Below are 16,133 nucleotides of genomic sequence, written 5' to 3'. Positions count from 1 at the left end.
AATGCCTCCTATTTGTGCCTTTCCTAGACAGTAGAAAGAAAGGCCTCAAAGAAGTTACACTGGATTAAGAGCAAAGGATAGCCAACAAGGTGAAGCATGGGAATAAGGATACAACCAAAAGCGATTAGTCATCCAATTCAACCTATGATTCATACCAATATGCTCTTAAAGATTAAATGAAAGCACTTGATTACAAACATGATTAATGTACCTTATGACGTATGGCCAACCTTCAGTTGATAAGCAAGCTAGATGTCACAAATCACCGACCAAAACATAGATGGAGGGCCTCTGAGGCTAGCTATTTGTAGATCACATAGGGCTGCTTGTTGAATAGGATGAGAAACAATTTTCTCTTGGGGGTCACCCATGTGAGTGGGTAATGTTGCCTCAAAATCTAGTAGGTCTTGTGAGAGGCCTCATAAGACAAAAGCTAGACTAAGATACAACAATGAGGTGGATGCCACTACCACCTTAGCACTCCACTCTTTAGTAGAATTTCACTAAACAAAGGCTTCCCAGTATAGGTCACTTAAATGGTATTCTAGGTCAAAAGGATCAAAGGTGTCACTTTGATAGGCTTAATCAAGTACTCAGACTAAGAGCAAGGTTCAAATCTTTGTGATAAGGAATGACATACTTATGAAGAGGCATCAAAGGTGTCACTTTGATAGGATTAATCGAGGTACTCAAACTAAGAACAAGGTTCAAATCTTTGTTATAAGAAATAGTGTACCAATGAAGAGGCTTATAAAGGGAGGCTTGTAGCTTGGGGGCTTTCAAGATGTGATTCAACAATAGCACAACTAGACATACAAGAAGAAGGAAAAAATTATTTGAAAAGTATGATCATCAACAAGAGAAACAAACATTCAAATGACCCTAAGTTGAAGCCTCAATGTAGAATTAGGGGTTTTCAAGCCCTAGAATTGCCTAGGGTTGATGTCGTTAGCCCTAGGGAAGCACTTTCAACCAATGCTGCTCGACTTGTACTCGTATAAGACTTGTCACATCATTGACTCGTCGACTTGTATAAGACTCGGGAACGACCCTTATAAGACTCGTATAAGACTTGTCAAAATACAAAAAAAGTTAAATTATTGTAAATTTTAAGCACAAAAAGAAACTAATCACAATTCCAACCCTTATAAGTTATAAAAACCACAATATATGCAATAATTCATAACATCATCTCATATCTATAAAAGTACAACATAACATATTCGATTTTTGTAAGCAAAACATTTAGATACTGAATAAGAAAAGGACTCATGATTCCATAATTAAAATAAAAAATGTCAGCAAGTTCAAAATTCAAATACATGTCATAAATGATAAATGATTGTCTCGTAAGTTCATAACAATCTTGAGTCTCATCACTCATGGACGACTACGTCTACAATAAGCCCTCGTGGAGCTAGTGCTAACATCGGAAGGCTGAAGCAACTGTGAGGCATGTGTATTTGGAGTCTCCATTTGAGATGACAAACTAGAGAGATCTTCAGTCTCTTCATCAAGCCAACTCAAATCAGGGGACTTCTCCTCCATAACCCAATTAGACAACCAATAGTATCCAATAAAATTGGATCTGTATCCTTTGGCTGCACTTGTTTTGTGAGCATTCGAAGGTTGTAGTAGATGAAAACCAACTTCTCCAACCTCTCATGCTCCAACCTGTTTATCTTTATGCTGTGGATGTGCTCAAACACTGACCTATTGCGCTCACAAGAAGAAGCATTGCAGGGTTGACTCAAAACTCTGATGGCGAATTCTTGTAATTGTGGTGCCTCAGTGCCACAATCTATCCACCAATGAGCTGTAAAATAATAACAACAAAGATTATTAGTTTGAAATGCCAAACATATAAAAGAGAACTAGCAAAATTACAAGCTAAGTTCTAACAAATTGCACTTACAGGGCATTTTCTTGTCCCTAAGATGTTGGCTTGAGCTGAATACAAACATGCCAGATGCTTCCTTTTACGAATTCTTGTAATTGTGGTGCCTCAGTGTCACAACCTATCCACCAATGAGCTGTAAAATAATAACAACAAAGATCATCAATTTGCAATGCCAAACATATAAAAGAAAACTAGCAAAATTACAAGCTAAGTTCTAACAATTTTCACTTACAGGGCATTTTTTTGTTCTTGAGACATTGGCTTGAGCTGAATCCAAACATGCTAGATGCTTCCTTTTACATATCTCGTTATATGTTGATTTTGTCCTGAATATCTTGATTCATAAACATCTTCTCAATGCATATCATGACACCTTTCATCACCTCGGCATCTCTTTGAATGCTAGACCCCTCATTATAGAATAAGATCAGATTGAGATATGCTCCTGCTGCATACAATGGTGAATGTTGTTGCCTGTCCCACCTGGAATCAATGATTTGCCATATAGGGAGACATTTAGATTCATTTCCCTTGTAGAAAGTCTTGATGGCCTCTTTCGCCCTGTCCATGCCCTCATAAATATATCCCATTGCAGGTTTCTCTCCATCCATCAATCTCAAGACTTTCACAAGGGGCTCAATGAAGCTGACAATCTCAGTGACTTTGTCCCACAAAATATCACCAAAGACAAATGTTTTCACAGCCAATGCTTTTGGTTTTGTGCTATCTTTCCAAAATACCCATTGTTGTCTACAAAACATTCTTCTCAAAGCTTGGTACTCATACAAAAGGCTTTGGAGGGAAAGAAAGTTCATAGCAAACTGTGTGACAGCTGGGCAACTAAGCTCACCCTGTGTGAATTCCCTCATAAGGTTCAAAACCCAAGCATGATTATAAATATACTTGGTAATTTGCTTGCATTCGTGCACAACATCTTGCACCCACTCCAACTTCCCAATGTCCTCTAGCATCAAGTCTATGCAATGGGTAGCGCATGGAGTCCAAAAAATGGTGGGATATTTGGCACAAAGCAACCTCTCGGCTACCGCATAATTTGCTGCATTGTCCGTGATTACTTGGACAACATTTGTAACGCCAACTTCCTCCATTACATCAGACAACATTGAAAAAATCAAATGTGCATCTTTTACATTTGCATATGCATCAATGGATTTTAGGAACATGGTTCCTTTAGGGCAAGCTACAACAAAATTTATTATTGTTCTACCCCTCTGATTTGTCCACCTATCAGACATAATTGTACAACTTGTAAATTTCCATGAGCTTTTAATGCTTTCCAATTGTTCCTTAACACACTTAGGCTCCTCATCTAGCTCTTTCTCCCTAAGTGCATTATAAGATGGGGCTTTGTATCCAGGGCCAACACTTCCAATGGCATCCACCATGGGCTAATAAAATAAGACTTTGCATAGTTGAATGAGAGATTGTTATGGTACCAAAACCTCCTCACTGCCATATCTGCCCCCTTCCTCTTCTTTTCATTAAAACTATCCAAGGTTGGTTGAGAACCTAGGGTTGTACGAGGACTGAAGAAAGAAGAGATTATATTCTTGTTTGCCACAACACTGGAAGAGGAGTTACCAATACTTGGACTTTGAATCTGTGTTTCACTCTGGGATGAAGACCTACCTATCCCAACAATCTCATCCTTCCTTTTTTCCCTCTTAGAACTTTCTTCTTTAGTGTATTCCAAAGCATCTGCCATTTCAGTAGTGACTTCATTAGGGCAATTTTGACAACATCCCACACCATTCCCAAGAATTCTGGCTAGGTGATATTTCAGCCTATTTATGCCTGCATGCATTGTGGCATTGCAATAATTGCACTTGACATCGTGGTCATTACCGACAATGATTCGTTGACCATGTGCCCATGTCGGATCACGAGACTTTCTAGAACCTTTTGGTGGCATGGTGACAAAATCTGGAATAAAAAAATATTTTTTTTTTTTTTGGTTTTGATTTTTTTTGTCCTATGGCTGGGTTTCTCAGCCATACATGCCCGCTGTGTGGCTGAGAAACTCAGCCACAGGGCTTGCGGGCTGAGGAGGCAATCCTCCTCTCCTCGGCCCACAAGCCCTATGGCTGAGTTTCTCAGCCACAGGCCCTAACATAAAAAAAAAATTGCAAATAAAAAAAAATTTCAAAACAAGAAAAAACTAAATTGAATACCAAAAAATTACATGGAAAACATTCAAACAAGGTTCATGAAGCCTCTTTGAAGTTGGGTTTGATCCGATGAAGCCTCGTTTAGCCTCCTCCAAGAGGTCCTTCACTGTGCAATGGAGTCACTTAACAATCATACAAATTAGCCAAACACTCAAATCACAAGTGAATGACAAATGGAAGGGAGAGAGGTGCTTATAAAACATTTTCTTCCCTCCAATTTCCCTTTTCTTCCACCTCATTTCCAAAAAAGAAAGAGAAAAGAAAAGAAAAATAAAAAATTGAACAAACTGTGCCTTTTGAGGCTCGACGGGTTCTATAGGGATCTGATACAGGTCTTATAGAATACATACGGGTCTTATAGAATACACACGGGTCTTACATGGGTAGACAGGTTCTATTAGATACCCGCTGAGTCCTGGTCTTAAATGCGGGTTCTATGCGAGTGACCTGGCTCAGTATAGGACCCGCCAAGACCCGTGGGTACTCGCAGGTCAAATACGGGTCATGCTTTATTGCTTTCAACCATGAAAATTGCTATATTTGGATGTTTTAAGGCTCAACAAGGTGAAAAGACTTCAAATCATATCAATGTCCAAGCCCTAGTTGAATTCGGCTTGAAACACTAGCCCTAATGACTTGCCTTGAAGGGTTGAAATTTTAGGAGAGAGAAAGACAAAATTTTATGAGTTTTGATCAGCAAGATGGATGCTAATGCCTTTTATCTACTTGGGTGATGGAGTCTTAACAATTTTGACCATGGAACTATCAAACCCTTGAAGGGAGTAAAGGGGAAAACCCTAGGTTTTCACTTTCTAACCCTAACTATCACCCTTGATGGGATAAATTTACTAGAGAAAAACTCAGTTGGAGGTTCTCAATGGAGTTCAACGATACAAAATTAAAGCATGCAAAATTTACCAAGCATTTCACATAAATATAAGCATTTAGACATGGAACATAGAAACCCTAGCAACATTCATTACATGCAATAATAATGAAAGATATTCAGCAAAAGGTACTCAATATATCCAAGAACAAGCCTTCTTTATCACAGAATGATGTCTCCACAACAAGCACTAGTCTCCAATACCCAAAAATCCACATAAGATCACATCTCTACATAGTGGCGAAGTACAAATAGCTAGGCCAAGTTCTCTAAGAGAGGCCGAGTTTACCACAAGTGATGATGAAACAATGAGAGAGGTGATCCTTTATTTATATGCGGTCCATAGACCTAAAAAGGTGATGATCTCATGCCCTTTTAGGGCTCCAAATGCTCCATCAAGGCAAAGGCAAGGCTAAAAATGTCTCCAAGTGTCATAACCATTCTGTATTTGATGAATATCCTCAAATGAAGCAATAAAAGCAACTCTAAGGGGTCCAAATTCCATCTGTGTGTGCCACACGTCATCTCCTTTTGTGTCAAGTAAGCAACGTGGTGCCTCCTCTTTCCAGCGTTAAGGCTCCATTTGTTGCAACAATCCCTCCTCAATTATCCTAAGGATGACCATCTTCATTTGGAGGATGATGGTATGCTCATCAAATAGTGTTAAGGCCAACCTCGAGGCATGTTGGGTCCATTGGTACAAAAACAAGAATCCTCTATGCTAGGCAAGAGAAGCCCAATGTTCTGGCTTCTGAGGGTGCCTTGTTATGTATATCAACTGCTCGAGTTGTCAAAAGGCCTATCACTTTTCCAAAAGTGGGCAATGCTGCTTCTGCTAAGTCATCATGCTTTTTGTAATGTATGGCATGGGCATCATGTGGTGTAGGGTGCCCTCAAGGCCTCTGCAGCGTTGGACCACCTGGCAAACCAACTCAAACTCAAGTGAAAACAACCATTCATTAGAGACTAACATCGTAAATGCATCTAAGTGGAGAATACTTAAGTATTAAGGGCATATCAATACTTCAAACAGGGATCGCCTTCAAAGATTTAACTAAACCAAGTCTCATGGGGAGGTGGCATTTCCAAGGTTAACCCTTCAATCAATAGGTGTTGGTGTAAACAAGTGACAATGGAGGGGAAAGACTTTGTGGCCAAGTGCCATGGATAGGGGACCAACTAGTGGGAGTCCACATCCTGAGTGTATAGATGTAATGGAGGGAGCAATCATGGATGCATGAGTTACCTTGCTTGTCCTTCTTTTCCCACCCCTTTGGTGCACCTTTTACTTTTTTTTTTTATGATGATTTGTGTTTTGGTGCATAGCTCAAGGATCAAAGCTCGCCCTTTTTGGTATGGCATTTACTTTACCCCTTAAGATGAGGCAGTTTATCGCTCATCAAGGTTGGGACATGCAAGAGTTCCTTTCGATAAGATGGAGCATCAAGTGCTTAGGAACTGGGTGATGGCTAATTCGGAGGGTAGAGCTCATGCTAGGTTTTTTCCCACACACTAGCTTATGTCCCAACCATTTTTTGCATTTTTATTTATTTTTTCTTTATTTCTGGCCATCTTATGCTTTTCCATTCTTTTACTGCGTCAACCTCCAGGGCAATGTTTTTCAGCCCTACTCAAGGACGTGGATAAGAGGGTGCTAAATCCCAATGAACCAATGACAGTTAAACCCAAAGAATGGAGATGGTATCAAGGGATAATAATGTGATATGGAAAGTGTAGAAATTTCTCATTTCCCACCCCGGTTTTCAATTTCTCCTTATTTCTTCCATATAGTTAAATGCCCTTTCCCATAACCATACATTTAACACGCTGGAAAAAATAAATTTGCTGAAAACACAAATTCTGGAAATTTTACAGAATGCTGGAAATTGCAGAAATAAAAATCAGCAGTAATAAACAGCCATTAAAACACATTTAAACACTGAGATTTTTGGTCAATGTGACCCTGGAAAAACCCCCTACAACTCTTGGGGAAAACCAGTTCGAGAGCTCTTCTTTATTTCTGAAAATTGCCTTTTTACAGTGAGAAATATTCAGCAAAAAATCAGCAAGCAAATTTACAACTTATCTCTTTTCCCGTGCCTCACAGCAATCTGGAAATTACAGCAAACAGGACAGCAATAAATGCTGTACGGCCTCCTCGATTTTCGTGCCCACTTTCAGCATTAAATGTAGCTGTACGGACATCATTAAATGCACTGTACGGACTGCAATAAATGCGCTGTATGGCCTTCGTTTTGCGTGCAGAAAAATCAGCAAACTGCTCCTCGATTTTTGTGCAAACCACTCGAAAATCGTGCCAAAATCTGCCTTTCACTGTGTGCTGAATCAGCTGTACAAATCTGCTCAACTGCTGCTTTGGAATGTGTGCCAAGCTGTTGTCTCCTTCTCCTCTCTGCTCAGAAATCTCTCTTGCTCTCCTTCTCCCAATCTGCTCATGAAAGAATGAATGACCTTTTCCTCCTTTAATCTAACCCCAAGTGACTTTTGGGTGATCCAAGTGACTTTTGGGTGATCCCTAAATCCAATGGCTGAAATAGATTGAGATCTAAGGCTGAGATTAAATGCTCATTTAAATCTCACTTTTTATTTTTTAATTCACCCCACTTTAATAAAGACCCACTTAGTCATTTATTTCCAAAGTCACTTTTCCTTTTTAATTTTTCATTGACTTATAAAAGTCACTTTAAAATTAGACTTAGTAACTTTATCACTTAAAGTCACTTTTAAATTAGATTTAACTTTATAAAAAAATTACAAAGTCACTTTAGGAGAAAAATTAAATTCTTTTGGACACTTTTCCCTAGGCCAAAGATCAAAGCCTAAGGGAACCACCTGTCCTCCGATACCAAATTTCAACAGAAAGTGTTATGGTAAAAGGGATAATGAACATGCTACTTGAGCAGGTCTTCTAAGTAGTGCCCCTTCTATAACCCTAAGGCCATAGTGGAGGTCCCACTGGACTAGGGCTAAATATTAACCCCCCTTTTAAGGTGAGAGAACAAGTTTACAGTCAATATGAATCATCCAAATCACCCCTTTATCCATTCTAAATGCCCAAAACATTAAGTAAAAGCACTCAGTTTCAAAATGATCAAAGTGCCTGTTGAGCGGTAGCCCACCTTCATTCCAGAAGATTGCTGGATGGTGAGACATGTAGTGGCTGGTGCACATGGTGGAGCTGGCATATCATCATCATCAAGCCAATGTGCAGGGCTGCTGGCTCGCTGGCTGTCCAGAATAGGAGAAAGTTTTCTCGTAGGGGGTTACCCAATCTGGTGGGTAACAGGTAACAACGACAATGCTGCTTTATAAGGGGGGGGCTGAATTTAATTAATGATGAAATTAAATTCAGCAGTCTAATTTCATCATTACTAGCATACCTTGCTTGGCATATGGACATGAGAATTACTTCTTCAACCAAATATAGGATTAACTGGGACCTCCATTATGAAATGTGGGTGATGGAAAACATTTTAATTGTGTACGAATATTCATGATTCATGGAGCAAGAATGTTTGCTTCCAGATTGAAATGGAAAATTCTTTCATATTTTCGAATTCTCATGACTCGTATTTTTGTATATTCATAACTGCTTTTGAAGTTTAGTGAAACTGTGAAAGTCATCGCAGAGTTAGCTATCTCATATCATTTTGGGTTTGGAGGGTAAATAAATTTGATATTTCTAATAAACCTTATAAAATTTGTTTCTGATGTGACCACTACTATATATATTGCTTTCTTTTGGCAGTATGTTTAAGCTTTTCATGAATTTATTATAATAAATGTGCCTTTCTCTAGAGTCAGGTTAATGGAACTGGTGAAGAACTTGCACAAGTGAAATGGTTGCTGCAGAAAGAAATCCAGATGAGGGAACACGCTGAAGAAGAGGTTAAAATACTCAAAAGCAAAATCATTCCAAGTGTTAATACGGAGGTATACTGAAATTCAACTTTATGCTTCACATGATTGCATCAACAAGGTCTTCTATTCATGAATGGATTTTCTTTTGAGTTTATTTTCTGAAACTTTGGAAGCTTATGAGTTAAATTGTCCCTTTTGGAAGTTCTTAATACTTGAGCATATTTATTCTCTGCTAATGTGTATATCTGAACTAGATGTTGGAAAACGCTGAAGTTGTAAAGCTTACTAAAAGGCTGGAGGATGAAGTTAAGCAGAAGAGTAAATTAGAAGAGGAAATTAAGAGTTTGAAACACCAGCTATTACAATTGAGTTTTGAAGCTGATGAGGTAAGCATTTGTTATTGAAAGGTTTTTACATTTTGCAAAACTTCTAAATGAAGCATGGAGAAGAGTTCATTAAATATTCCAATACTGCACCTTAGGAGAAAAATCTGATTTCATGTAACTTAATTAAATTTCCTTCTAGACAAGGAGGGTTCTTGACAGAGGAGGATCAGGAAGGAACTCAACTAGCTCAGATACTGCAATGAACACATTTAAGACAAACCAAGTAAGAGATGCAGCAAATGGACAGAAAGCTACTATTGCGAAACTTTTTGAACAAGGTAGCTATCTCAAGCTAAATTTTTGGAGCTGCAGTTTGTGAGAATTAAGTTTTAGGCTCTACTAAATGCAGGATTTCTCCACGATATCTGGAAAGGGATGTTTATTGACTTGTATAGATTTCTAATTTATTTTTACAGTTGGATTGCAAAAGATATTGTCATTGCTTGAATCAGAGGATGTTGATGTTCGGGTGCATGCAGTAAAAGTTGTTGCAAATCTGGCGGCTGAAGGTAGGTTGTTACTGCTTTAAGCTCCACTATTGAATCTGAGAGTATTTTGTTATTCATCACTGTTGTTATTCTAGCATGATTTAAATTATCACTTGCACTGTTACATAGATAGAAATATTCAAATTAACTGTTATGAATAAAATATATATAAAAATAATAAAATTAATGTAAACAATAATAATCATAATTAATGATTAATTAATTAGTGATTAGTTATGAAAAGGCATGTCTCTAAGGACATGGCCCTTCCTGAAAGGGCACCTGCCTAGGTATATAAACAGGCCCTCAGTTGTAGTCAAATCTTCATGTCATATCATCTTTGTACATTCAATAATTCTTATATAAGATATATTACTTGTCCTATCATGAATATGCATATATTTCAGATCTTCTGAAGTATTCACTTGCTTATATGAACTTTGTTCGTTACATTGGTATCAAAGCATACCGTTGAAGTATTCGAACTTTGTTCGTTATATTAACATGTTTATATTATTCTAGTTTTGATTGAAACTTTGATTAATCTAGCAAAAACATTAATCGTAAGACCTTTGTCTTAAGAGTCAAAACCACCTTACAGGATTGTAAACAATAATGATGATATATGACATATATCATTGCAACAAACAAAGCTCAATATCTTCTCTCAACAGCCAAAATGCACAAATCTTCAGGCACGAGCTTGAGAGGATAACAGCAGAGCCAGAATTTCACAGGGGAGGGCAGTGCCACCCTAACGAACCCAATAAAATGTGCCACCTGAACCAACCTATACCACTGAAACAGCAAACACGTTTCCAGTAGATCCTTGGTGCAACAGAGAATGCAAAACTTCCTGGCAAGAGCACAAACATTGACTGTCTAGTGAAAACTCACAATGTACAAGATGATTGTAGAAGATTTTTAACATTTTGTGAAGATATAACAAGACATGCTGATCATCAGGGCATAGAGACACCCAAAAGAATTCTGGAAGGGTCTGCAAGGTGAAAGCACAGACAGCAAAATGGTATTTTGGAAGAACATTGGCCCTGTTATGCCAGGAAACAGTAGGCAAGCATAACAACACAGAAACACATTCGTAAATCTGCACCTCCAGAAAAGTCTTCATAAAAGAGGGCGTGGTAGAAGGTATAAAATTTTTAACTTCCGCATCAAAGCATAACACCAAGGAGAACCCCCCTGGAAATCTGCACCTTGGGAAATGTCTTTACTACAGAGGATGTTATATAAGACATCGAAAGTTAGATTCCAGTAGATCGAAGAATATAGAGGGGTTTGTTATCATGCAAATCTGCACAAGGAGATTCATCTAATAACGATAGGCAAACCAACCCCAGTTATGGTTGGAAGCCTCTCTGTTTGGGCTGGTGCTTTTCCAGTCACAGAGGGGTTCCCCCAGGGGGTGTATACTGCCCAATGTTACATTTATCATTATTGGGAATTCATTGTCTGAAGAAGCAAAAAGCAGGAAAAGTAAAAATGATGGTCACATCTGTGAGAATGTTGCCAAATATATCAAGTCCCAATTTGGACACTGCCAAAAATAACATCTTATATGTGGGGAAGAGACATCTGATGGGACTCATTTTTTTACAAGGAACCCAAATATGTGCTCAGAATTGACATGCAAGCTCTGGATCTCTGGCTCCTGGAAAAATCAAACTGCTAAAAGTAACAGTTTCTTGTAATTTGGTGATGTTGGTCAATAATTGTCATTGATGAAATATAAGCTCCATTGATGGAAATATAAACACGATGGATGCTGCACTATTGGAGGATTATAATTGATAACACACTTGATGACATATCATATTAAACCAAAGTTAAATCGAAGAAATCTCATATCGGCGTTTTTATTGTGTGTCACGACTCCGATCTCCGACTCTGATATGTGATATGGACCTCCGACCTCCGATATGCGATAACCTCCGATTTGCTTCGACTTCTGATATGCGGACCTGACCTGATTTAATAACGATTTAATTATCAAATTGCATCTGCCACTTTATTGGAACTTTGGCATGTGCACAACCTAAAAATCCCCGATATCCATGTGGTCCCGATGTATGGGAGTAAAGTGATGATGTGGCATGTGGGACCTCCAGGCATCCATTATAATATGGTTTCGCATTGTTTAAATGTATTCGTTTGATTAAAAGCTATGGCCCCTCCTATCTTGCTATTATAATATGGTTTCCGTAACAATGAAACTATGTTATATTTGGTCGATTATTAACAAAGACCCCTTCCGACAGTTATTTAATATATTTTCAATGTGCCACCTCATGCACAAGTCGGCCTCTCCTCTAATGAACATGTCTTTTCATTTATTGGCAAAACTCGTATAAACAAAAGTCAAATACTTCATTTCAATTATCGATCTCGGCCATCCATCACAGGGAGTAAGATACACTTCACAACTCGTGAACTTTACAGCACTGAGGAAAGGAAGCTTAAGGCCGAGAAGAAGGAAATTCTGATTGGGTTAAAAAGTGATGAAACAAAATCTCTCGGACCTATGGACAAGTGTGTGGACAGTTATCTGTGGAAGCTCGGACTTTGAAAGGCTCGGACCTGTAGCTTAAAGGCTCGGAGTTACATTCACCTGTGGAGCTCGGACTACACATCGGATCCGTGATTACTTTAAGGACAATCACCTGTGGCTTACAGTTCAGATTTGTAGCTTGCATATTGTTCAGATTAGTGGCTTACACAGTTCGGACCTGTGGAACTGTGGCACACATAAGCTTGGAACTGTGGTGACTCGATCGGTGGAGGTTTGGACCAATTATAGCTCGGACCTGTAGCAGACTTATGTGTGACACTTCAGACTTGAAACCTCTACGCACTCTTGAATAGTGAAGAACTCGTGGCCTTGAACAATGAAGATTTTGAAGGATTGAACAATGAAGAACCTGGAGCCTAGAACAATGATGAACTTGGAGGATTGAACAGTGAAGAACTTGAAGCTTTGGATAGTGAAGAACACTCCTATTCGGATCTTGGACAGTGGACAAAATTAGGAGTCTGTGGCAGTCTTGTGGAGCGATTGTTTGACTATTGAAGGAAGTCCTGAAGTTTTTTGAAAGTAAGTCATTTATACATTTTGTTTGTTAACTAAGTTGAAAATTGGAGGGTTGGTGCCCTAGAGGTTGGAGCCTTGAGAAGGATAAGGTTGGAGCCTCACAAAAGTCCAAGTTGGTGCTTGGCAATAGGTTGGAGCCTGGAAGATTGAAGGGTTGGTGCCCTCAAACATCATTGTACTCAAATTTTTGTAAAAGAGGATTGGTGTCCTCACTTGTTTATAATAAAATCCTTATTATTTATTTTTCTGATTATAATTGTGAAGAATCTTAACTGGTAAACATAACAATTGGAAATGAATACTGATTCACCCCCCTCTTAGTATTTCCAATAGGTGAAACTGACTTTGAAATAGGTTCTAATCATTGTGAATGTCTAGATGCATTTGTAATGGAACTAATCTATTGGAATCCCATTTGATCTATGAATGTCTAGATCCATTTGTAATGGAAGAAATCTAATGGATTCTCATTGCATCTTAACCCTCTAGTTGCGTAGGTAATTTGGAGGTTACAAGCAGAACACTTGAAATGGGGCTTAGAATGGCTTAGCCCACACTTAAAGGACCTATTGAACCGAGGGATTTTTGAGGCTTTTGGGAAAATGGATGACAAGCCCTTTCTCCCTATCTTTAAAGGAGGGGAGATGAATGATTCAAGAAACTATCAATCCATTTTGATTAGTCCAATCTTGGCTAAGTTGATCGCTGGGATCATTGAGTGAAAGATCAACAAATGGGCAGAAGAGGAAAAACAGGGTATAGGGCAAGCATTGTTTAACCCTAATCATTTCACAATCAACCATTGCCTCACTTTGTGACATATGATAGAGAAGACATGAAAGGCCCAGGAGGAGCTATGGTGTTGCTTTGTTGACTTTAGAAAAACCTTTGACACAGTTCCCAAAGAGAAATTATAGGAACATCTCAGAGTTGGAGATATTGGACAAATGGAGAGATATTATGTATAGGGTATGCAAATACGTTAAAGTCGAGATCAAAAACTAGGGGTGCTTATTTGAAGAAGTTCAAAACTGACATCCAATTTAAACAATGCTGTCCCCTTTCACCAACACTATTTGAACCATATATTGATAGACTAGGAAAGTCTATCAATGAGAAAGGCAAAGGAGAAGCAAATATAGCAGATGTTATAATGACAATTCACATGTGTAGATGATGTCATTCTAGTTGCAAGATGATTACACAGCTTTCAAAAACATCTCCAAGCGGTAGAGACATTTGCAAAAAAAACATTTTGAGTGGGGTAATTTTGTAGTGTTTAATGTGTAGGGTACTTAATTGTAGGTTGGTGCTTATTAGTTAGCCAACTTCATGTTTTCCGATTAAAAGCTTATATTGTCTCAAATATTATTAGTGCTCTTCCAAACACTATCAATGCTCTCTTAAAATTTGGAAATCATTTCATTGAATTTATCATTGTGTTGCCTATGACTCAACGACAATATGATCCCTGTTTTTGAGTGGTGTGTCAATTTTTAGAAGATGCCATTTTTGTTACTAAAACAAAAACATTGATGCACATTGAATTTTTGTATAGGCTCTTCCATGGTACTTGAACACAAAATGGATTGCCACTTACTCGTCTTTGGTTGTATTTCTTAATTCCTTTTCCATTCTTGGCAAATATTGTGATTGATGCTTTGTTATAATTGTCAGTTATAGCTATCTATGTTAAATTTCCACAAATGTAGTACTTGGATATTTATCTTCTAACATATGTAGCTTATTTGTCTTCTGTAAATTAATTTACGACAAATAACGATAAATTCACTACTGCAATTCTTCATGAAATTAAATACTAGAACTGAGAAAATAATGCACACACATGAAATTGGACACTAATGTTTTTGGATGATAGTCCTTGGAAAAACCCCAATGTGGGGAAAACCAGTGCAGCAAATGACGGTTTTATTATTATTCTTCAATAATTTACGAGTACAATGATCTGCTTCCCTGATAATGGAAAAACTCTGATAAATAATAATCTCCATTGACAAAATAGTTTGGATACACAAACTCTCCTCTGCAAATCGATCTGGCCACCTCCAACAAACACACACTCCTCCCTAGCACTTGCATTGCTGCCCAAACATGCACATTGCTTGCTCTGGAAAATTCGCACAACCTCTGGGAATCACTTCTTGCAAGTCGAACTGTCTCCAACAACTTCCTTGTACCACTCTCTCTATCTCTGGTTGGTAGATCTGAAATTGACAAAATGAAACGAGCTCCTCTGGGCAACTTGCACTGGCTAATTCGCACTGCTATTTTGGCCTCCTCCTATAGATAAAATCAGCCTCCTTTCCTGTCTTTGAGACATTCGAAAATCTATGGAAATACTCTCTGGAATTTTCCTCCAAAATCTCTACTGAATCCTTGTTGTCGGTGTCTCCCTTTGCTTCAACTGCAACCTTGCTTAATCACTGCAACTGGTTAAGTTGTGTTGAGAAATCTAGGGGCAACTATATTAGGTGATTCCTCTTAAATTGATAATGGTTGTGATATCTCATTACTTATCTTGATTAGCTTCTTCTTCAACTTGATTATTATTGTTTTCTTATCATCAAACAACTACCAAACAATAAAGAACATTGAAACAAGAAGACATAAGATATAGGCTATAAGCCATGGCCAAAACCTCTCCTCTTGAGAGGAAAACCCGCTAGAACTCTTTGTTTCTTAGAGAACTTCAATTGACGAATTTCAAGACCTATGACCCTTGACCAAGACCCCTCTAAGACCAAGTCAACCTTCCTTCTTGATGAACTTTCCTTACACAACTTCCAACAACAAAGTTTGACCTTCCAACAACTTCTTTAGCAACTTCAACCCTAACAACAATTTCTTCAACTTTGACCTAGTAGCTTCAACAACTTCGACCTAGTTGTAGCTTCACAACTTCGACCCAGATGCAACTTCACAGTTTCGATGTAGCTTGAGAATTTCGTTTTGCCAAGTAACTATAGAAACCCTAACACGAGAGAGAGAGAGGGAGAGAGAGAGAGAGGTCCAAAACTTCGATCTTGCTCTTCTTCTTCTTTTTCATCATTTTCTAGCTTCTTTCTCGAGGAGATCGAACTTGCTTGTGTGTGTCCAAATGAGGTCGAGTTCCTTCTTATATATAGGCTTTCTATGGGTACGAATTGTCTTCTTGAGGCTGACTTGGTCTCTTGTAGGCCGACTTGGTTTTGGAGGGTCATTTGACACTATTTTGACTCAAATAAATTTTTCTTTACAATATGTAATATGCCCAAAAGCGCCTTCCATACATG

The 16,133-nt window shown here is 38.3% G+C and overlaps 1 protein-coding gene across 2 annotated transcripts in view; it reads left to right on the top strand.

Moving 5' to 3' along the window:
- Nucleotides 1-16,133, top strand: part of LOC149218395 (kinesin-like protein KIN-UB) — a 177,341-nt gene that overhangs the window by 91,563 nt on the left and 69,645 nt on the right. Inside the window, exons 11-14 of one of the 2 annotated variants that reach the window (XM_089383936.1) lie at nucleotides 8,801-8,929; nucleotides 9,112-9,243; nucleotides 9,383-9,521; nucleotides 9,660-9,752. In XM_089383936.1, the coding sequence (XP_089240062.1) occupies nucleotides 8,801-8,929; nucleotides 9,112-9,243; nucleotides 9,383-9,521; nucleotides 9,660-9,752 (493 nt within the window). Of the gene's footprint in view, nucleotides 1-8,794; nucleotides 8,930-9,111; nucleotides 9,244-9,382; nucleotides 9,522-9,659; nucleotides 9,753-16,133 lie in introns of both variants that reach the window. The other variant, XM_089383935.1, reaches the window with a different exon arrangement.

This window comes from Pinus tabuliformis, chromosome Q, assembly GCF_031772625.1.
Source record: "Pinus tabuliformis cultivar Carrire ecotype Pingquan chromosome Q, CPIR1, whole genome shotgun sequence".
Lineage (NCBI taxonomy): Eukaryota > Viridiplantae > Streptophyta > Pinopsida > Pinales > Pinaceae > Pinus > Pinus tabuliformis.
Note: the sequence above shows the minus strand (reverse complement) of the source record. Positions and strands in the feature narration are given on the sequence as shown.